Below are 25327 nucleotides of genomic sequence, written 5' to 3' on the forward strand. Positions count from 1 at the left end.
TAAAATTGCTGAGACTATAGACAAAAGAACGTTTAGGATATATTTTGCATGAAGAATTGCAAATGAAAAAGCTTTGTTCAAAATGGATGCTGCGCTTGCTCACAGCAGATCAAAAATGCTCACACATGAAAATCTCTGAACAATGCTTGGAGCATTTTAACAAGAATAAAACTGATTTTATGTGTCGATTTATTACTATAGATGAGACTTGGATTCACCATTACACACCAGAATCCAAACAGTGGATGGACAGAAGCCAGTTGTTCGGTGCCAAAGAAGACAAAGTTGGTTCCATCAGGGTCATATCATCGGTGTTTTGGGATGCTAAAGGCATTTTGTTTATTATCTTGAAAAGGGTAAAACAATAACCAGGGAATATTATTCCCATCTTTTAACCAGACTAGATGAAAAAATTCGTGAGAAAAGACCCAGTTTGCAGAAGAAAAAAAATTATCTTTCATCAGGACAATGCACCTCCCCACAAAAGTGTTTTGGCAATAGGAAAATTAAGGGTTCTGCACTATGAATTGGAACATCCACCCTATTCCCCAGATTTGGCTCCCTCTGACTTCTATCTCTTCCCAAAACTAAAACTCTTCCTCTCTGGTCAGCATTTTTCTTCGAATCAAGAGGTGATTGCAGCTGTAGAAGGGTATTTTGCAGATCTTACTGAGAACCACTACAGGGACAGGATAATGGTGCTGGAGCATTGCTGGAATAAATGTATTAGTCTTAAGGGAGATTATGTTGAAAAATAAAAATAATTTCAAAATTATAAATTTGTTTTTTCATTGTTAGGCCGAGAACTTTTCAGACCACCCTCGTACATGCATTGCTCGTCCATACATTTGTCGCCTTGTATTACATAAGTATTTTTTGTAGTTTGTCCACCTTTATGAAGTAGAAGAATTTATGCTTTTTCCTCTCTTTTGAGAGTTACGCTGTGGCATGACTTGTTAAACATGTACATCAATGCTATTAAACTCCCTGAAATACTCCCTTATGCCAATGTCACTACTTGCTAATATTTCATCTACGTATTGCCTTATTGACATCAAGTTTACTTAATTATAAATAAGTTTTAAAAGAGGTAAACCGTGAGTAGACATATCGGTACACAATAAATAACAGAAAAAGCTCACGTAGAAAGATTATTTATTAGTATAATTTTCGCCTGTGTGTCACAGGCATCTTCAGTACATTAAGCTCAAAATTAAACACTAACTGACAATTCCAAAAAGTGCCACCTAAGTAGCTGGTGTAAGATAACTAAAAAAAAAAAAAAAAAAAAAAAAAAAAAAAATTAATACAATAAAAAGTTAGTACTTTACAAATCAGCTAATCTTTCCTAACTTTTTATTGTATTAATTTTTTTTTTTTTTTTTTTTTAGTTATCTTACACCAGCTACTTAGGTGGCGCTTTTTGGAATTGTCAGTTAGTGTTTAATTTTGAGCTTAATGTACTGAAGATGCCTGTGACACACAGGCGAAAATTATACTAATAAATAATCTTTCTACGTGAGTTTTTTCCGTTATTTATTGTGTACCGTTAATTATAAATAATTATTTACTTATTATAATACTGTATTACAGTATATTATAATAAATAATTTACTTAATTATAAATAAATTATTACACTTGATTTTCAACCTCTACTATGAGGCTGCCTTCAAGAGTACATATTTTTTGTTAATCCAACTCCCACCCACAAGAGATTATAAATCAATAGCACATTAATACTAGAGATGGGCTAAGGTTCTCACCCATTTCATATAAGTACTGTGTGTGTGTGTGTGTGTGTGTGTGTGTGTGTGTGTGTGTGGTAATATACTTCAAGTATATACAGACAAAATACAGCAATAAAATTAAATAGTCCTGCATTAGTTTGAAAACCATGAGGGAAACCTTAAGGTAGCAAACTGAAAACCTGATAGTAAAGGAAATAAACTTTTACCATATTAGTCAAATTGAATGTTGAGTTGTTTTTACCAGTATACCAGGTGAAGTATACAGTTGATGAACATAGTCCTTAACTGCTCTAATGATACCATGGGTACTCAGGACACCCGAGTTGAGATATTGTGATGGCTGGAGATGTATGATGTGATATTTGGAACCATGATAGAGGACGAGGTCAGATAGTTGCTGACCAAATTCTTAAAATCTTGAAGCTATCATGTTTGGATTGGAAAAAATGAATAACAGTGGTCCCACAAACTTCCTTCAACTTTGTCATACTAGAATTTGGTACAGTGCAAGAAATGGGTTCTTGGCCAATAAATCCAACTGTTGATATCGATGGCATGGGGTTACATACTTACTAAGATAGTTCTTCCTGTTTTACAAATGTAGAGAATGCAATGTGCCATAAATTTTGTAGATCCCCCCCACTCCCACCCAAGTGGGCTAAGAAAGAAAGCGGATCTTTAGAAAAGTGACATTCTGGAATAATAATAATTATTATTATTACCAAAGCCTAACAGAAATAAGATTCAATTAAGCCTGGCATTGCTATTCTAAAACAATGATACTATTTAACATAAACAAATCCAAAGAATTATTACTTGATCTAAGCCACATTAAAAGATATATTTGATATTAGCATCACTACATAGTGATAAAATTTATTATCACAACAACTGAACTTAGATCGTTTTTAGCTTATTTATTTATTGTAGACACCAGTCAGTAGAATCATTGCAGAGACCCACTCAACCAACAACATGTTATCATATTAAACTTGGAAATTATTTACACCCCTTGCATTCACAAATGAGCTCCAGCAATCCAGTCATCCATGTAAACAATCTACTCTATCTACTCACACCCTTCTTCACCACATCTTTATACAAAGTCCTAGGATGGCCTCTTGCTTTTCCCATCTTAACATACACTCTTTTTATAATTCCTTTTGCATTAATATTGTATAATCCCTTAACCAACTTTAAGGTCTCTAGCATATCTCTTATACATCAAACTCTGTAATCCACATTGCCTCAACCTTTGTTCTGCTTAACTAACACTCCACAGTTCCAATATTACTTTGGTCATTCACCTTTAGACCATCTCAAGTGTTTTCACATCTCAATGAAAACTAGACAACCATATTTGAGCACAACAGTTCATGAGGGATCCGAAAACACTTTAGAGGCACCACCACCTCCTTATGCCTATGTGCTTTTATGATAGCAGCAATACAATGTGCAGTCTTTGGCACATTGCCAGTGTTGCAATGTGCCCTCAGAACTTGAGTTCATTGTCTACCATCATCCCAAGACCCTGAATCTCATTCACTTCCTGAAGTACAGTTCTACCAATACAGTATATAGCCTTATATCTCAGCACCCCAAAGTAGTACATTGTTGGTGCTTCAGACATAAGCCCCAGAGATGAATCACAGGTAACATGAAGCTAATGTCTTAAACAAGGCGTCCAAAGGTATTACGCCTCCTGGACCACTTTCGGCAACAATGATGAATTCAAAACTTAAAAAGCTCCATGCCGGCTCAATCGTCACCCGGAATAACCAGGATCGTGTTGCTTGTTTGGGTGGAGGGCAAGCTTCGGAAAATAAGTTACAGTCCCCTAAACAACACTCTCTCTCAAGATATGTTCCCTATCTAAATCCAAAGCCGAAGTCATTGGCAAAATAGCCAAAGACAAAGCAATTGACATCTTGGCTCTCCAGGAAACCCATGTGCCTGACACAGCTCTCAACAGACTAAAGATCCCAGGCCTAATTCTTGTATCTTATAACTGCCATCCCAAGCATGGCCTGGCAACCTACATCCAGCCTGGCCTCAAGGACATAACCCAATGTGTACCTGATACAGAATACTCCAAAGTTCAAAATACCACCCTCTACAATGTCTACAAACCACCATCGCAATCCTGGCCTGATCAGATGGACCAGCCACCACCACCACCTCATCCTGCTATCTATGGTGGTGACTTCAACTCTCATCACACCATGTGGAGCTATTCCTCTAACAACTGGAACAGTAATAATCTAGTTAACTGGATGGATACAAAAAACACTGTATTTGATTTACAATGCCAAGCAGGAGGACACTCTCCACTCAGCCAGATAGAACAGAACTTACACCCCAGATCTATGCATAGTCACTAAAGACTCTGAAGATCACCCTCTGGCAACAACCAGAACCATCCTCAACAGATTCCCTAATAGTCAGCATTGTCCTACATTAATAGAGACAGGCACATCAATTCCAGTTCAGTGGAACACCAATCGTTAGATGGAACCTTCGTAGATCCAACTGGAATGCATTTCAGAAACAAATCGAACAAACCATTAGAGCAATTCCACCCACTCCTAATTGCTATCCTAGATTTGTTAAACTAATCAAAACTGCAGCCAAAGCCTCTATATTCTTAGAAGCTACAGAAAACAATATATCCCATGCTGGAGTAGAGAAATGGAGGAACTTTTAGCCAAATATAAGGAAACGGAAGACCCAAATGTTGCTAAGGAGCAACCCTGGATAAAAACAGAAAGGAAAGATGGATCTCAACCATCCGTGAACTCAATTTCACCATGATCTAGCCAGAAAAACTGGTCACTTCCGAGAAAATTAGTTGGAGCAGAACCAACATCACACAAAACAACAGAGATAACCCCTGATCAAATGGCTAATCATTTATTGAAAACCTCCGAGATACATCCCAGCCCTATCAGGAAAATTTCTGTATAGTCTTCCATCAGACAAATCCTCAAGATGGGACCCAAGCTTCCTGAACTTGTACACCCAGTATCTTGGGAAGAGGTACAGGTAGCCTTAAAACTCACCAAGAATGGCAAGGCTGCAGTAGTGGATGGTATCCTCCTTGAGTTTTTAAAACATCTTGGTCAAATGGCCAAACATGGCTGGCCACTCTTTTCTCAGAAATTATAATGACTGGTAAACTACCAAATCTGTGACGGGAATCCAAAATAATTGCCGTGCCCAAACCAGGGAAAAATCCAAATGATGTGAAAAATCTACGACCTATCTCCTTACTTCGCTTCACCTTTAAGCTCTTTGAAAGAATTCTCCTTAAAAGAATTTCATCACTCATCGAAAGAGCACTCCCGATTGAACTGGCTTCAGGCCAGGAAGAAGCTGCTGTGACCATGTCCTGGGCCCTGACAACACAGATTGAAGCAGACTTTAAGAAGAAATTAAAATCTGGAGCCACTTTCATTGACCTAACATCAGCTTATGACACAGTCTGGATCAGGGGCCTCCTCCTAAAGCTAGGAAATATAAGGTGCAAAAAACTTTCCAGCTTTTTGAATCCATTCTCTCCAACAGAAAGATCCAGATCCATATTGGTGGAAAAAAGAGCAGGCCCAGATTCCTTCACAATGGTCTCCCTCAAGGCTCTGTGTTATCCCCTTTACTTTTTAACATCTACGTGTACGACTTACCACACACCAGCTCAAGCTGGTATATATACGCTGATGACCTATCGATCCTACATCAGTCTACCTCCTTTTCCAACCTGGAATCAACCTTGAACACAGACCTGAACATCCTGGAAGAGTACTTCAAGCAGTGGTACTTGAAGCCAAATCCAACAAAAACTGTGTCCACAGTATTTCACCTGAACAATGAACCAACATTTCAACCTTTCTTTCTGTGGAAAAATGGTAGAACACGAGCCCCACCCAAAATATCTTGGAGTGAGCCTGGACAGAAGCCTAACCTATAAAAGGCATATCACCAACCTGTCCAACAAAATTAAAATGAGAAACGAAACAATATCATTTCAAGGCTCGCTGGAACAACCTGGGGGTTGTGGTGCAGAAGTCCTAAGGTCGTCTGCACTAGCCCTCGCATTCTCTGCAGCAGAATATTGTGCCCCTGTCTGGGAAAGAAGTGCTCACACTAACATTATAGACACTCAGCTGAACTCTACTATGCACACAATTAGTGGGACAGTGAGAAGCACCCTCTCTCTCTCTTGGCTGCCTGTCCCATCTAACATTGCTCCACCAAACATACGGAGAAGACAAGCCTCGTTTAAGGAATTTAATAAAGCAATGAGCAACCCACTCCTGCCCCTGCACCAGACTCAAATCCACCTGGTGTTCGCCTCAAAATCTTGAAAGCCTCTTCAGCTACCCTGCCATCAACACCTGACATGTGGAGAGAATACTGGTCCAACAATCTCCCAACAAACAGCTTTCTGGTAGAAGATCCCTGTGCTCTGCAGCCTGGTTTTGCTCTTCCTAGGAAGAGTTGGTCATCAATCAACAGGATCAGAACTAACCAGAGCAGATGTGGCTACATACTACATAAATGGGGGCTGTGCGACCACCCTTATTGTGATTGTTCTCCCGTGGCTCAGATGATTATTCATATTGTGAACGATTGCCCAAGGCACCAATTTCACAGTGGTGGCCTACAGGACACCCACAAGGTGATGGATGAGGCCTTAGATTAGCTTTCCAATCTGGACATTGACTTGTAGCTGGTATGGTGGTGGCAGTAGTTATGGAGGAAATAGAAGATTCAAGGTCCCGTTCGCCATGAAGATAATATTCTTGTAGCCGCTCTCTCGTCGAAGTATCAGCAGAACTCCTCCTCATGCTGGAAGATGATGATGCAAAGTGAAATGGGTTTTCTCTCAGGGATCAAGATTTCACACAAGTCACGACTGCTCTCTAATAAAACCTTGGGTACAACTACATTTGTGTTGTGATGCGTTGAGAGAGCATGCAGTCTTGTCATATTTGGGGAAGTAGGATGATAATTTTCCCTGACTTGATTATAACACATTACTTTTGCATTTTTTTTAAAAAAAGGAAGACCTGGAATGCAGTTCGTGCCTTTTATGTAATAAACTTTTACATGTTAAGATTTTCATCATTTGTTTCTGGAGATTGTGATTGTACATTTCACTTGCCAGTTTCACAAAGCCATATGCATAAATAAATAAATAAATGATAATTCCATCTAACTTTGCATTATCCATTAGCTCTTAGTGTTATAAGAGTCCAGAGACATAACTAAAGGAACTTGCCTTTTGCCATGCGCACAGGTCACTAAAGTTTTTCTTGTTTTGTTCTTTATTTTGCTCACTCAATTCAAAATAATATTGAATGGTCATTTGAAATTCAACTCAGAATGTTTGAAATTAATAATGAACATGGTATAACCTCACCTAATGATAATGAAATGTACATCAACTGCTTAGTCATGTTTCTTTTGTCATGAAAACACTTGATATCTTACTTGTCTTAAACAAGAGTATTTTGAGATATGTCTGGAATCACTGCAGTTTGGTATACACAGGAGAAAGAGGTGTTATGATAGATGCGAGTTATCAACTGGACCATGGCGTCACAAGATTAATTGTGGGATAATCATTATTTACATAATGATTATCATACCTCTCCTTTAACTCATTCACATGCAAAACCATGTAAGCTCATTCCACTAATTCACCAAAAAGTCTGGTACTAATGCTATGCTTTACACATAGCATTAGTACCAAAGAGAGAGGAACTTGGTCTCTCTCTCTCCAATCATGCATTAAAAATATTCTTCATCTTTGGAGACATATGATTGAGATAAGTTGCTCAGGGGGATTACCAGGTTAATGTGGAAGAATATTTCAGAGAATAGGAGAGGCAACTGAATAAGAGTCCATTCCTGGAAACTATATAAGACAGGTGTGAGCAACAGGGTGAAAGGAGTATGTTCTTTGCATGGTGAGTGGTTAGTGAATGGAATGCATTTCCTGAGGATGTGGTGAATGCAGATGTGTTTATTATCATCAACAGATTCTCCATGGAGTCAAGAGACTCATAGTGGGAGGTCCCACTCTCATATGCACAGCTCATCGTACTGTGACTTATAACATTCGTTGTTCCTCCACTCACCACACTCTCAAGCAATGTATTTCAATCACCCAATCAGATTAATGTGGAAAAATCATCCACATTAATTTGGTAATTACCCTTTATCAATTTAGGCATCTTGATCATGTCTCCTCTCTTCCTTCTATCCATTAGTCTCTGTAATTTGCATTCTCTCTCTCTGTCCTCATATTCCACATTCCAGAGACAAGAAATCAACTTAGTCAATTGTTTCTGAACTCTCTCTCTCTCTCTCCAACATCTCATCATCCATTTGAAAATCAGGTGACCAAATCTGTGCACAGTAATCCATATACAGTCTGATCAAAGCCTTGTACAATGGACTCAAATCCTTACTTCTACACAGTGTTCTCTGCATCATTCTTATAATCTGCTGTCTTGTCCTCTCAATTTTAGTAAATGTCCTCAAAATTTCAAGTCCCTATACCTCCTGCTCACTCACCATTTGATTCCTCCCCCCATTCCCATAGCTCTCAAATTCTGCATTATGTTACAATCACAAGGACGGAATACCTTAACTACTCATTAAACACCTCTACTATATCCTCCTCAGTGTATCATTCTCAAATGATCACTGACCAACATCATCCTTCCATAATCATTCTTCCTTCTACTGGCCACATATCAAAAAAAACTCTAGGATTTCTTTTTAGCCTCGTTTGTTAATTGCTGCTGATATTGCACTTTTGCTATCCTTACCAAGCACTTCCAAATCCTTACCAAACAGCAACCAAGTCACCTTCCTTGGTTGCTGTTTGTACTTCTCATGCAAATGAGTTAAAGCACAGTTTGATGAGATTTGTGAGTGAGTGCATCTCCCATCTAGAGTTATAATGTACTCTAAAACCATTTTAGTAATTTATGCTCCAAACATATCTTATATTCCACTTATGAGTCCATTTTTGTGACTAACAGTCCAATTTCTCACAGGTATTCAATAAACTTCAAATGATCACATGGGTCATCAAAGCCTTAAAGAGGAATAACTTCCTTAACTCTCACTCATTTTAACTGACAAAGACATGCTCTTTGTCAGTTAAAACATTGACAAAGAGCATGTCTTTGTCAGTGTTTTTCAACATCCCAATGCTGATTTCTGTTATTCTGCTCACTTTAGTAACATGATTTCTGAATTTCAACTCATCATCCTCAATTTCATGCAGTGTAGTCCCATCGATACAATATGTGATGCTTAATTGATCAACCCATTGTGTGGCAAAGTCTAATGTTAAACACAAATTCACAAAACACAAGAGATATAAGAACTTATAGCATATCAGTGCTTGTGTGTGAAATGCAGATAAGGATTGAGAAAGATTAAATTTATTCACATTTGCTTTGAAGAGCTGAATGTTGAAGTTGTTGGGAAACAAATTATGAGGGAGGGTGTTCCAGAGGACAGAGATGGAAGAAATGAGGAAGAGGTGAAGCACATTTGATGTGTTTTCAGTATGCTGAAAAGGAACATTGGGCAGCTGCTGCACTCTCGTTTTTAACAGGCCCAAAAGAAGAGGAAGATCTGCTTTTATTCAGCTAGAAAAACACAAGTCTTATATTGAATAACTTGAACCTGAACAGTCTGGACTTGCAGAGCATGTCTTCAACACTAGACAGAGTTCATTGGAAAAAGACAAGAGTTCACAATGTGTGAAGGAACCTTCACAAGTCGGTTCCTCATGAAACAGCTTTATAAAGCAACATATGAAACTTTACTTCACTCTCCTAACTTAAACAGATCCGGTGGTCTATCTACGTCTATCCGCTTTGTGGGAGATAGGAAAGATTAGCCGATTTATAAAGTACTAACTTTTTTTTAATTGTGTATATAATATGCATATATTATTTTATTTTGTTATTTTTTATTAATTTTTAATGAGTTAGGAAATTAATGACTTTTTTTAGTTATCTTACATTAGCTACTTAGGTGGCACCTTTTGGAATTGTCAGATTGGTCAATCAGCTTTGTACTGAAGATGCCTGTGATACGAAGGCAAAAATTATACTAATAAATAATATTTTACATGAGTTAATTCCAGTATTATAATTATTTAAAATTAATCTGATGTGTTTGTGCCAGGAGAGGATGAGGGTAAATGTCAGTTCAAGGAGGGAGATATGATCCTGTCTAGTGACATGTGTAATACTGAGGATAAGGTGAGTTCAGATTCCTTTTGTAAGAAAAAAGGGCAGGACTGCGTTTTGGCAGCATTGAAGGTAACCAAGTTACCCTTGCCCCACTGAAGATCAAAGAGATCAAAGTTTAAGGCACTGTTTGCAGACAATCTTGATGTTAGGGATGTAGAACTATATGGTTTCTCAAATGAGTAGAACGAATGGAATGTGCTATCACTGGCAAAGCTGTGGATGGGACTGGTAGTGACCGAGTATGTTAATTATGTACAGGGTGTCCCAAATTCACGCAAAAAGTAATTTTGATAGAAAACACAGGTTTTTAATTAAAAATTGTAATTTCTTATTGATTCATAAAGTATACAGTATAGGGTTATGCATGGAATAGCATATTGGGTAAATGGCCTCCACGGCTTAGCTGGCACATACGCACTCTTTTGTCGAAATTTTCCATGACCGTTTTGCATAAACGTGGCTGAATTTAGTTGATACAGCCCTCAATTTCCTCCTTCAAGGCGTGGGTGGTCGTGGGCTTGTTGGCATAAACCTTAGACTTCGAAAAACCCCCAAAGAAAAAAGTCCAACGGCGTTAAGTCACATGATCTGGGCGGCCAATTCTGATCACCAAAAAAGGAAATTACACGACCAGGAAATGACTCACGCAGTAATTGAATTGTTTCTCGGGCTGTATGGCATGTGGAACAGTCTTGTTGAAACCACATGTCGTCCACATCGATATCTTTCAATTTAGGCACAAAAAACTGGATTATCATGTCGCAATGGCGAGCACCATTAACTGTTATTGCCTTACCAGCCGCATTTTCGAAGAAGAATGGACCGATGATGCCTCCAGCCCAAATTCCGCACCAAATAGTGACATGTTGTGGATGCATTTGTTTCTCAACAATCACTCGTGGATTTTCTGAACCCCAAATGCAACAATTTTGTCGTTTAACAAAGCCATCAAGATGAAAATGAGCCTCATCGCTGAAGATGATTTTGTTCGAAAAATAAGCATCCACTTGTTGTTCCATAATCCATTCAACGAACTCTCTTCGCTGTGTGTGGTCAGTAGGCTTCAGTTCTCGAGTCAGTTGAACTTTGTAAGCATAAAGATGCAAATCTTTCGTGAGAATACGCTGTTGAGAGCTTCTCAAATTGCCCAATTCAAGACCACGGTGCCGAATTGATGTTCCTGGACTCTCAGCAACACTCTCACGAACTGCTTCTATGTTTTCTGTTGAACGACTTGTTGAAGGATGGCCAGAGTGTATAAGATCACTAATTGATCCAGTTTCCTTGAATTTTTTAATTAATCTTTTCACAGTTGATGAAGTTAAATCACTATTCCGACCATATTTTGTATGAAAATTGTGAACTGTAGCTGCCAAACCTTAATTATTTTTAATAATATTGCTCAACAATGAAAATGCATTGTTCTTTCGTGTAGCACTCCATTTTTAATAACCCTGAACTGTCAGCTATCACACTGTCTTTTTTTTCTCGTTGGCAACACTTTACCGCACAAATGGCGCTAAATTTAAATCTTGCATGAATTTTGGGACACCCTTTATAAGAGAAAGAGGGTAAGTGATAGAACAAAGACCTGATGGATAAAGGCACTCCTGCATTGGTAGGAGAGCTCAAAGAGCGAGAGGAGTGCCATCCACCTTGACATGCAGAACAACCAGAGAGAAAGCTGGCTATCCAGCTACAGAAGGTGGCAGAGAGATCAAAGGAAGGCAGTTTGTGGAACAGACCTTGATGCCAAACATAATCAATGGCCTGGAAAATTTCAAGAGTGACAGTGCACATTTCTCTGAACCTTTCCATCAAACATGTCTAGTGGTGGGTGATGTAGGTTAAGAGATCAGCTATGGATCTAGACTGGCAGAATTATACTGCTGGTCACTGATTAGCTGGTGAATTTCTAGGTAGCAAAGAAGTTGATTATTGATAACTTTTTCCATTATGACAATTGGTCAGTAGTTGGATGGTAGGCTTTTATCTCCTTTTTTTTTTTTTTTTTGGAATAGATTGGATATATGCTTGCTTCCAAGCATATATCCAATAGGTACCAGCTTGAACACAGAAGATTGAAGAAATGGTAAAGGACAGGACTTCAAATGCTGCGCTCAGGAGAACATTTGGGTGCAATAGATGAGATGCCACTTGGACCAGAAGACTTTGTAGGGTTCATGTTATCTAATATCGTTGCTGAAAGACCACAAGGAAGCATAAGGTGCTCAGCTGCTTGCATGGAAAGGGGTGATATGCCTTTGTCATCTCTGCAGGAGTAAGAGGAAAAGATTAATGCCAGGAGTTCAGCTTTATCTTTGGGTACTGTAGCAACTGTGTCATCTGGATGTAAGAGAGAGAGAGAGAGAGAGAGGTGGAAACACAATTGAGCAGAAGTTAATATGATGGCTTTTGTGAGGGACCAGAAGGCACAGCTTCTAGTGGGACAAGAGGTCAGTTTTCTGCCATTGGTGTTTATGAATTTGGATTTGATGATAATTGTTTTACATTTATTTCATGTTACAGCATAGGCTGAGCATGAAGCTGGGGTTCTTGATGCAAGCTACCTGCAGTAAGCCGAGTTGTTTTTTTTCTTCGACTACTTTCCGACATTTTTGATTGAACCAGAGCTTGGAAAGTGGACAGGAATTTTTTGTGGAATGAGGGATGAAGGCCTTCATACCAGTGTGGATGATTTCTGTAACCCACCTCAGTGCAGGTGTCTATGTCAGAAAAAAGGAAGCAATTTTCAGATGAATCTGAAAACAAACCCCAACTCAACATCACCAGAGTTAAAGATCGGTACTATCAACGTAAGAAGCCTGAATGGCAAAGAAATGGAGCTAGCTGAGGAATTAGATAAGTACCACATCGACATAATAGGGGTGACTGAAACAAAACAAGACCAAAACTGGTGAGATCTTTCTGAGCAAGAAATACAAAATGTTATATTCAGGCAATGACAATCAAGGAAAAGAAGGAGTAGCCATAGTATTCAACACAAAATACGAGGCTAATCTTCTTGAATGGCAGTGAGTCTCAAGTAGAGTAACGTGGGCAAATATGAGAATGGGGAACTGGACAATGAGACTTATTTGTGCCTATCGTCCCACAGAAGGTTCTACTAAGGTAGAAGTGGAGTAGTTTTTTGAGGCTTTAGAAAAAGCAACAGACACAATGAAAAATGAAAATTTGGTCCTTGTTGGGGATCTAAATAGCAGAGTAGGAAATGATTGCGAGACATACAAAAATATTTTGGGAAAATTTGGAGAAAAGAGCAAAGCTAATAATAATGGCAAATATCTGTTGGATTTCTGCTCAGGACATGGACTGGTTATTACTAATACCATGTTCCAACATAAAAATGTGCACAAATTCAAATGGAGAGAAGAGGCTAGGAATAAGAAAAGTCTCATTGACTATGTTATTGTTGATAGTGATGTTTTCTCCCTGGTGCAGGACACCATAGTGTATAGAGGATTTGAAATTGGAAATGATCACTATTTAGTCTTGAGCAGGATAAAATTGAATTTAATATTGAAAAGAATAACATGTAAGAAAGTTTTAAAGCGAATAAAAGTTGAGCAGCTCTCAGATGTGAACTGTAGACTAAAATACACAAAGCTTATTAAAGAAAAATTGAAAGAGTTTGAGAACAGGAATCAAACCTTGGAGATTCAGTGGCAAACTCTGAAGAAAACATTGATTGATTCTGCCAGAGAGGGATGTGGTGAGGTTGTCTGTAAGGATAAAATAATCAGAACTCCCTGGTGGACACAGGAAGTTAAAGAGGCAGTGAAGGAAAAGAAGAAAGCATATCAAAAGTTCCTGTCAAATAAGTCAGCTTGTGCTCTTAGAGAATATAGAGACAAATGCAAGAATGCTAAACACTGTGTAAAACTAGCTAAACAAAAGTCATGGGAGGACTTTGGCAAGAATATAGAAAATAAATATCAAGAAGGTGGCAAAATATTCTGGAGGTTGTTGAAGAAGTTTAAGAATGGAGGAAAGAGTGCTGTAAAAGGAATTAGAGATGATAAAGGTGACATGAAAACGGGAGAAAAAGATATCTTTGAAGTATGGAGTAATTACTTTGAAAAACTGCTAAATGAAATCAGTGATGACAGCACAGTGGTAAAAAACACTGACCCGGCATGCAGTCAGGAATACATATCCATACTTGAAGTAGAAAAAGCCATCAAAGGCTTGAAATGTGGAAAGGCAGCAGGAGTAGATGATATTTGACCAGAAATGCTGAAGTATGGTGGTATAAAAGTCTTACAGTGGCTGCACTGCATAGTTCAGAAAGCCTGGACAGAGGGACGAATTCCCGATGATTGGAGTAGAGCTCTCATAGTACCCATATATAAAAAGGGAAATAAAACTGCATGTGAGAATTACAGAGGTATTTCCCTACTGAGTGTTCCTGGCAAGATCTATGCAAGTATACTTGAAAAACGGTTGATAAGAATTGTGGAAGAAAAGCTTGGTGAAGAACAAGCTGGATTCAGGCCAAATAGAGGCTGTCAGGATCAGACCTTCACTTTACGACAAATAGTCGAGAAAGCATGGGAATATAACAAAGATCTGTATTTAAGTTTTGTCGATTTGGAAAAGTCATATGACAAGGTGCCAAGAGAGAGAGAAGCTATTCAATATGCTGCAGTTATATGGTGTCAATGGGGCATTATATCAAGCAATACTTAGTCTTTATTTGAGTTGTAAGTCAGCAGTTAGAATTGAAGGAAGTACAGGAAGATGGTTTAATGTTAAATCTGGTGTGAGACAAGGATGTACATTATCCCCTCTGTTATTCATTATCTATATGGATCACATGATGAAGGAAAGTGGTATTAAACATGATATCAAAATTGGAGATGTTAATGTCAGCTATTTGCTTTATGCAGACAATGTTATACTTCTAAATAAATCTGCTACAAGTCTGCAAGATTCTCTGACTAAGTTGAATAGCTGTTGTAATAGATATGGTATGAAGGTCAGCAATAAAAAGACAAAGACAATGAAAACAGGCAGAATCATTGAAAATGTCAACTGTGTTGTGAATGGAGAACCTATGGAACAAGTAAAACATTTCAGCTATTTAGGCACGATTTTTACTGAAGATGGTAAATTAAATATAGAAATAGACAACAGAATCAGCAAAGCTGGTATGGTGGGAAGTCAATTGAATAAATTCATATGGAATAAGAGAGAAATTAGTTGGAACACTAAATTAGCTGTATACAAGACAGTGTTCAAACCAGTTTTAACTTATGGATCTGAGAGCTGGGTCAGAAGTAAAACACTTGACCAATGCCTAGAGACCACAGATATGAGAGTCCTGAGAAAGATTATAGGCGTGAACAGATGGCATCAATGGCAATATCATATTAAAAATGAGGATATTAGGAAAGAACTTGACATTGTCAGCATCCAAGAATGTGTTAGCAGAGCTAATCTCAGGTGGTATGGTCACTTAAACAGAATGGGCGAGGAAAGATTAGCAAAACAAGTGTTCTCTGCCAGGTTGGCAGCAAAACGACCCAGAGGAAGACCAAGATATAGGTAGATTGATACGGTACAAAGTGCTTTAGACGATAGAAATATAAGATCTGATAATGTTGGTGTCTTGACAAGTAACAGACTGATTTGGAGGAAAATTGTAGATAGGAAATTAATAATGATGTAATTTTTTTCATGTAGTACTATCATATCCTGTACACCCCTTGAGGGTACATGGCAAGAATTTGATGATGATGAAAAATAGTGCACCTTGGAAAGGAATAGTAGTTCCAGAGGTAATCTTGCCCACTTTCCATTCCCTTGGAACTGAAGTTATCAGCCTGTTGCATTTCACTGATGGATAAAGGCTTCTTCCAACTGTCTCCAGTCTTTGCTTTCACAGGCCATCCTCATTCAGGTGTTTTCTGCTATTTCTCAAATCTTATCTCTCTACCTCATCCTCTTCTTCTGGATCTCTTGCTGATTCCAAGAATCTGAACCGTACTGAAGCATGTCTATCTGTCATCTCTTATCCTGTATACATGGGCCATCCCAGTTTAGTAAGTACCATCAAAAATTGTTGTGATTTGTTTAATATCTGCATTTTTTGCTTTGAGCTCAGTTCCCAAAATACTTCTTCCCATTGCACTTTGATACTTTTTCTAAGTTTCTGTGCGGTTATAGATAGGAGAGTGTATGCCCTCAACTATAGGTCTGAGTGGGCAGTTTGTTTTGTGAATCTTGGGGAGACTATACAGTCGAGGGATCAAGGGATGAAGTGCCTCTGTTCAGTATTGGCGGACTCGTGACAGCGCATAGTATACGTTTGTTTGGAACTCAAGCTCACTTTTTGTTTTCAAACACGCTACTGTCTTTTTTGTACTTGTTCTGTTATTACAATTTTAAAGTCTCTGCAATTCTTTATATATTTCTTTGATTGTGATACCTGAAGATGTTGATCTATTCAACGAAACTAGTAAACTAGTAGTATCTTTTTAAATATACCATGTCATCATTTTTCCTCTCGGTATTAGTCATTAAAGCTTTTTCATAATATTTGAACCAAGTAAAAAAAAAAAAAAATATATATATATATATATATATATATATATATATATATATATATAGAGAGAGAGAGAGAGAGAGAGAGAGAGAGATACAAATCACCCTTCATCCACTAGCCTATTCTCTGATAATTCCATGCTTTGGCTGTTCTGAACTGTATTCCTAAGTCTTGTTTACTGTGAAGGATATATCTCAAATATCTGTGTTCTGGAACATATTCAATATTAATATCATTATTACAAGATAAGATATTGAGCTATTAGTTCTCGTAGAAAGGCTTAGATGTTGTTAAACATGCTTATTAAATAATTTAAAGAATTTACAACATACACAGGATATAAATTAAATTAAACTTTAATCTATATTTCCAATATTTCGGAAACGTCACATTGGCATCTTCACAGGAACTTAAAATAAAGACATGAACGCAGGCACTACACACAGTAAATGAGGATGAAGCAGGAAGCTATGATTTCTCCTAAAAGTCCTGATTGTGCCCTCTAGCAAGCTATGTAGGAATTCTTGGCCGTTGGGCTGAAGGTCTTCTGATATAAGTCTCCCAAATTTGGGGGCAGTCTCACACAACCAAATTTGTTGAAGTTTGCACTGTTTCTTAAGGCTGATTCCATGAATAGCCTTTCAAATATGAATTTACTACGGTGTATTATCGTGGCTTTCTTACATCTTATTATGTGGCGTGTATCCAGAGGATGGTCTGCAAGACCAGAGTGGCTACTGGTGAAACTGGAAGTGTCCTTGTGTTCTGAAATTCGCTGTCCTGCCTGTTTGGCCAAAGTAGGACAGCTTACAGCTGCAAGGGACCTGGTGAACACCAGGTAGGTCTAGGGGAAATGGTTGGTCTTTAGTGGCAAGGAAAATTCTGCAAACAAATAGAGGGGACAGCCATGGGTTCACCACTTTCCCCACCCTTGGCCAACTTTTTTATGGACACTTTTGAAGAGAAAGCCTTAAACTCTGCCCCACAAAAACCAACTATATGGCTTCACTACGTTGATGATGTGTTCCCTATTTGGCCACCTGGCTCTGATACACTCCTCTCCTTCCTAACATACTTAACCAACCAACACCTCAGAATCAAGTTCATCCTGGAATTAGAGAAAAACAGCAGCCTCCCATTCTTAGACACACTAGTCACCTGCCAGCCTGATGGAATCTTGGTTTTCTCAGTTTATAGAAAACCCACCCATACAGGCAGATACGTTCACCAACAATTCCCCCCCCCTCACAACAATATGGAGTTAAGACACTACACAACAGGGCTAAACTTATCTGTTCAAATGACAATGCCCTAACCACAGAACTAAACCACATCCTCAACACTCCCCCCCCCCCAAAAAAAAAATCCGAAAAATATTGAGACCAGTAAACCACAACCCCCCCTCGCAACAAGGATTACTCTAGATCCATTACCATTTCCTACATCCGAGACACTTCAGAAAAAATTACCAAAATCCTAAAAAACATGACTTGACCTCATGTTACAGACCATATAGAAAATTGGCATCCCTTATCCACTCCACTAAAGACCAACCACTTCCCCTAGACCTACCTGGTGTTTACCAGGTCCCTTGCAGCTGTAAGCTGTCCTACTTTGGCCAAACAGCTAATATCAGAATTTCAGAACACTAGGAATACATCCGGTTTCACCAGTACAGCCACTCTGGTCTTGCAGACTATGCTCTGGATACATGCCACAGAATACGGTGGAAGAAAGCCAAGGTAATACACCATAGTAAATTCAAATTTGAAAGGCTATTCATGGAATCAGCCTCAGCCTTAAGAAACAGTCCAAACCTCAATAAATTTGGTTGCATGAGACTGCCCCAAATTTGTGAGACTTACATCAGAAGACCTTCATCCCAACAGCTAAGAAAACCTACATAGTCCACTGGGGGGGGGGGGGGGCACAAAGGACTTTTGGGAGAAACAATAGCTTTGTCCTCATTTACTGTGTGTTGTGCCTGCGTGCACGTGTCTTTATTTTAAGTTCCTGTGAAGATGGCAACGTGACGTTGCTGAAATATTGGAAATATAGATAAAAGTTTAATTTAATTTATATCCTGTGCATGTAAATTCCTTAAATTATTTAATAAGTGAGCTATTAGTTATGACTTTTATTTTTGAAATTTATTTTAAGTCTCACTAGTCTGCTTGTTTTGTTCAATTCAATTATTATTGATATCGATTTAGTGGAATCTCCTGGGAAGATGGTAATATTTTCAAATTGAAGATTGCTTGGTCTCTTTCTTGAGATACTGATACCCTGATATACACATAACCCTAGACCAAATGGACTCCATACATTATGAACTGCACATCATTCCTCCTTTGAATGGACTCATTTAATATCATGGCCCTGCTTAATTCAAAATCCTATTCTATCATGGTAACAAACTTACAATCTTTACTTCTCTTTTTCACACACATCCTTCTTTCTTGCATCTTTCAGTAGCAATTTCATATCCTCTCTCATTCAATACTTTTCACCTTTCAAATCATTCTTACCTGCCAAAACTATGAGCTGTTTCACTTTCCTTCTTTGTATTTCATAACATATGATTTTAATAGTATCATTCACCTTTCCTTTCATCTCTCCCTTCTTTCTCTTCTTTGTTGTGCCGCTCCAGAGATACTTGCCTATGTGAAAGATTCCATATAAGCATGCTATTTCTTTCACTATGGCCACCTTGTCATTCCTCCACATCTTCTGTCACTTCTTTTCTTTCAACTTCTTCACATATCCATATTATGTTCACCACTTATTTTTTCATCTTTTGTCACTACCATACACTATTCTGCTGTCTCACTTTTGAGATGATCCACACACTTCTAAGACTGTTTCAGAATATTTCTGATACTCTCATGCCACAAATCTCCCAAGTCTAGCTAATGAATACACCAAACACTACACATAACAAAATCATATATACAGACCTTCCCCAACAACTGCTTTGGCTTCCATTAACCTGTTACATCACAGAAACTGCAGTTTTTAAGAAAAATGACAAAAGATTTCAATCAACTACAATACACCACATAACTCCTATTAAATACAATCAAGTTAGTTAAGGGAACTGATATAGTATTGAAATAAATACAGTAAATATTTGTACTATTAAAGGAGAGTGGGAAAATGGGAGAGCAGAAGTAAAAAGCAGTTTTTTACATGCATATTGATGTGCGAGTGGTTTACACTAACCAGAGGAAATATTGAGCAATGAGAAAGTGAATGAATGAGTTAGGTAGGTATATGTTAAAGATACCAGCTATTTTAAACCTGGTTTTACTCCATTTCCCAAGTAAGCAAACAGACAAAAAAGTCAAGTTTGCACCTGCACGTAATGCAAGTCTAGCTGACCCTGCAGGTAGTGCAAGACCAAGGTAACTCATGGTAAAAGTAGAATAAGCTCTGATCACTAATCTTAATATTTACCCGTAATGCAAAACACATCTCCTGGAGGAGATGTATGATGCTTTGTATTAAAGGCAAGGGGCCACTACCCAGACCAGTTTCGACCTTTATTGAGGTCTCATCAGTGGGAGCCAGGCTACAAATAACAAGATTTTAGTAATACAGAGCTTATAAGTATTTTACCAGAACAAGTTACCATAAGGTGTTTTAACCTTATTAAATAAAAATCTCAGGAGGAGATATAAATGTAGAAAGTATTTTTTACCTTGGGTATAATAAATGTTAAAGATACCAAGCTATTTTAAACCTGGTTTTACTCCATTTCCCAAGTAAGCAAACAGACAAAAAGTCAAGTTTGCGCCTGCAACATTTAGCATTTAACATTTATTATACCCAAGGTAAAAATACTTTCTACATTTATATCTCCTCCTGAGATTTTTATTTAATAAGGTTAAAACACCTTATGGTAACTTGTTCTGGTAAAATACTTATAAGCTCTGTATTACTAAAATCTTGTTATTTCTAGCCTGGCTCCCACTGATGAGACCTCAATAAAGGTCGAAACCGGTCTGGGTAGTGGCCCCTTGCCTTTAATAAAACATCATCCATCTCCTCCAGGAGATGTGCTTTGCATTATGGGTAAATATCAAGATTAGTGATCAGAGCTTATTCTACTTTTACCATGAGTTACCTTGGTCTTGCACTACCTGCAGGGTCAGCTAAATTGCATTATGTGCAGGTGCAAACTTGACTTTTTTGTCTGTTTGCTTACTTGGGAAATGGAGTAAAACCAGGTTTAAAATAGCTTGGTATCTTTAACATTTATTATACCCAAGGTAAAAATACTTTCTACGAGTTAGGTATATTTCAGAGTAAAATGCAGTTCTTACATTTACTGCATAATGGTAGATAATGGTATACATTGCTACAGGGAATGGTGTGCAAAAGAAAGTGAGCAAGACACATTTTAATAGATAGTGATATCTGAAATCCCCTCCTTAAGTGTCTACTTCATGGGGATTCTGACAGTGCATCACAGTAATTAAACCATAGTCTGAAAAGTCCCATCACATTTTAAAAATATTACTATTGTTTAAAAAGTTTATATGAATAACCAATCCATGTTGAACTTACAGTATATCACAACAAAGCATGTTTGCAAAATGTAATTGAAAAATTTTACCAATAGTAAAAATGGTTTTATGCTTATAGCTTATGATTAAATACAAACCAAAAGAATATAAATTCACTTACAGAAAGTACTTTCACCTCTTCTTCTTCATCATGGATACACATATCAAAAGAACTTCGTTTTAGAAGCCCACCAGATAGCATTTCCATCATAAGCCCATATGTAATGTTTACATCATTAGAAGCTAGAAAAAAAGATTTTTTTCATATTTAAAAATATACTAAATAAAATAATTAAAATTCTTACTATGTAGACTTGTAAAGAGAACCTCCAGGATAAAATGCACTAACCTATTTCTTCATTATTAATGCATTTAATGTAAGGCAGGGAGAGAACAAGAGGTCATCCCTGGAAGCTGTATAAGGAGGGTGTGAAAACAAGGGAGTAAGCAGGATTTTTTTGCATTCAAAGCTGTGAATGATTGGAATGCCTTGCCTGAGAGTGTAGTGTCTGCAGAGAATTTGCATGTGTTTAAAGTACTGTATGTATCACAAAGGGATCTCAGGATAATAATAATATGAAATTATCTTAACTGAGATAACTTAGAAATGATGATAATTTGTGCACAATAATTCATAAAGGTTGGTCTATTCATTGCTTTTGGCACAAGATAAAGTCTTCCTTTACCTCACGTGAGAGATCATCCAAGATTAGCAAAGTCAACTGAAGTTTCAGATTGCTGATTCTCATCCGAGATTAGATAAACCCAAACACCATTGTTGCTTATGTTTGAAAGTTATTAGTATTATCATCTTCTATGGCCAATGCTTTAAACAATGATGTCATGCAACATTTTACTAGTTGTATATAAAAAAATTACAACTAGCCATTCTCAAGTGGAATGAAGATATTTTAATAAATTTTAGTGCTACCAAAACACGATCCTGCCTTATTTCCACACAGAAAGGCTAGACTATGCTACACGCTACCTCACTTTTGATAACTCTCATTCTGTTCACCAACCTAGAACAGTTCTCTTTCATTCTAAAGATTACTTCTCCCATGCTCAACTCATAACACTTCATAAATCCCAAATCTACCCAACCTTAGAATATTGTACTCACATCTAGGATAGCATATCAAAAGTTTTCCCCCAGAATGCTTTATTGTATCTATGAAAGATTTATTTGCATAACAAATAATACCGTTCTTGCTGGTTCATTTTAGCTGCTTTCCATAGATGTTCTATTTCTGCTGCTTTTTTTCTATAGGTATATGGATACTGTTCTATTGTAATGACAGCCTCCATTCCTTTAATCATGTACAAACATGAACAGCTGCTGTTCAACATCCATATATTATCCAACAACAACAAACTCACTGAACCAAATTCTCATCTTTCTTCATTTCGTATACCTCTATCTTTTGAAACAGTCTTTCCCGTACCATTTTCCCAAAATACAAACCCACACTCATCAAGAAGCACATTAGCATATATTTCTTGTTTTAATCCTTTACCAAAGCATATGCAAAAAAGTTTGTATATAGAAGTTGACCTTTATCTTAATAATGATAAAACATTATGGGAATGGCCACCACTCAGATCCAGGAAGATAAGGTAAAATCAATGCAGAAGTCATATTGATTCTATATATAAGTAAAATGTTGCATCACCATATTATTAAATACTCTAAATCAGAGAATACTAGGCAAATGATGAAGTCAACCTCTATGAACAAGTAGACTAGCTATGAAGCAAGTTCAGGCATAAACTTTGTTTGCTTACACATGGGTTAAAAACAAGAATATTACAAAAAACTGGCAAAAGTGGAAGCATTGTGAAAATTAAGTTAAAGCATAAGAATTTACATAGGGACAAATTATAATTTATTAACCACAGAATTTTCAGCCACATTTCATGACCATTCTCAATGCACATAGGAAAAAAAGAAAGCAAATCAGAACTGAAAATAAAGTGCACGTTATAATGCATGACATACACACTATTAGGATTCGCTGAAACAAAATAATAATTAGTTATTATTACCTGACACCTCCGAGGAGTCCAAAGACTCATTGAGGGAGGGCATTCACTCCACAACTCTCCATTTCCACCACTCAATCCACCAAACCACATCATCTACAACAGCATCTACTGCCATCTACCACTAGTATTTTCATAGACAATCACAAACATCCATGCCCTTGGCAGGATTTGAACCCACAGCCTTTTGGCTGGAGAGCAGATAAGCTATCCACTCAGCCAACCAGGCCAGCCAAGTGGGTAGCGTATTAACAGAAAATAAATCACTTTGCATAAAAGTGAGGAATGTTGCTAATGATAACTTCACAGACATTTTTGTTCAGGTTTGGCTGATGGATATAGACTTCACTACTTACTTTATAAAGTTCTTTCTAATAAGAAATAACTTTTATATAAAACTTTAGTTCTATTCCAAGGAATTCTATGTCAGGTGGATGGCATGGCTGGCCAAACTTGACCTATCACTCAGTGAGCAGAACATCTTGTTGCTTTTCTAAGTGAATTTGAGCAGAGTGGATTCCAAAGTTGTCTTTACTAGTCACCTGAAACTATTGAAACATTTAAAAGCTGCAAACATAAAAAATGAGTATTCTTGATTTCCGAAATAACAGAATTAAACTAAGAATATCAGAGGCTATAGCAATAAAAACATGCAGATTGTGTCCATCGCCCCTATATCATCTCTGAAGTTTAGTAGCTATTCAGAGAAAACTTAATCCACAAGCTCATTGATAGAGACTAGATCACACCACTAAACTCTCTACTACATTTCTGAAAACAGGCATACCCAAAACAATTATTTATCCTGTAAACTCCTTCTTCCTCCCCCAGGTTAAATCCAGTCTTAAAAAAATCCAGTCTTAAAAAAAATGGTTAAATCCACTTTAAATCCAGTCTTAAAAAAAAAATATATATATATATATATATATATATATATTTTTTTTTTTTTACTATGATATTAGATTTCTTTATTTCTTAGCTTTCTTAGAAAGCTAAACTAAACAAGAACGCTAAACACTGTGTAAAACTAGCTAACAAAGTCATGGGAGAACTTTGGCAAGAACATTGAAAATAAATATCAAGAAAGTGGAAAGATATTCTGGAGGTTGTTGAAGAAGCTTAGAAATGGAGTAAAGAATGCTGTAAAAGGAGTTCAAGATGATAAAGGTGACCTGAAAAGAGGAGAAAAAGATATCCTTGATGCATGGAGTAATTACTTCGAAAAATTGCTAAATGAAACAAGCAGTGATAGCACAGTAGCAAAAAACACTCAACAGGCATACAGTCAGAAATACATATCCATACTTGAAGTAGAAAAAGACATCAAAGGCTAGAAATGTGGAAAGGCAGCAGGAGTAGATGATATTTGACCAGAAATGCTGACGTATGGTGGTATAAAAGTATTACAGTGGTTGCACTGCATAGTATAGAAGGCCTGGACAGAGGGACGAATTCTCAATGATTGGAGTAGAGCTCTCATAGTACCCATATATAAAAAAGGGAAATAAAACTGAATGTGAGAATTACAGAGGTATTTCCCTACTGAGTGTTCCTGGTAAGATTTATGTAAGTACAGTTGAGAAGAATTGTGGAAGAAAAGCTTGGTGAAGAGCAAGCTGGATTCAGGCCAAATAGAGGTTGTCATGATCAGATCTTCACTTTACGACAAATAGTGGAGAAATCATGGGAATATAACAAAGATCTATATTTAAGTTTTGTCGATCTGGAAAAGGCATATGACAAGGTGCCAAGAGAGAAGCTATTCAATATGCTACAGTTATATGGTGTCAATGGGGCATTATATCAAGCAATACTTAGTCTTTATTTGAGTTGTAAGTCGGCAGTTAGAATTGAAGTACAGGAAAATGGTTTTCAAGTTTAAATATGAGAGATTATTCTTAGAATCAGTCTCATCCTTAAAAACTCACCAAACCTCAATAAATCTGGATGCATGAGACTACCCCAAATATGGGAGGCTTGCATTCTTAGAACATCAGCCCAAAGCCGAGATTAATACCCAATTTGGCCCACTAGGTGGCACCCTTTAGGACTCTAGGACTGACTTCATCGTTTTCTTCAGCCATTTTTTTGCTCAGTGTTAGTGCCTGCGTGCACAT

The 25327-nt window shown here is 37.4% G+C and overlaps 1 protein-coding gene across 1 annotated transcript in view; it reads right to left on the reverse strand.

Annotated features, from left to right (window-relative positions):
* LOC150104452 (microsomal triglyceride transfer protein large subunit-like) overlaps positions 1–25327 on the reverse strand; it is a 278438-nt gene that overhangs the window by 55000 nt on the left and 198111 nt on the right. The window contains exon 14 of the mRNA XM_090395154.1: positions 21289–21410. Coding sequence (XP_090251280.1) covers positions 21289–21410 — 122 coding nt within the window. The remainder of the gene's footprint in view (positions 1–21288; positions 21411–25327) is intronic.

The sequence above is a fragment of the Typopeltis vanoorti genome, chromosome 7 (assembly GCF_054136105.1).
Source record: "Typopeltis vanoorti isolate ZY-2024b chromosome 7, IOZ_Tvanoo_1.0, whole genome shotgun sequence".
In the NCBI taxonomy this organism is placed as follows: Eukaryota; Metazoa; Arthropoda; class Arachnida; order Uropygi; family Thelyphonidae; genus Typopeltis; species Typopeltis vanoorti.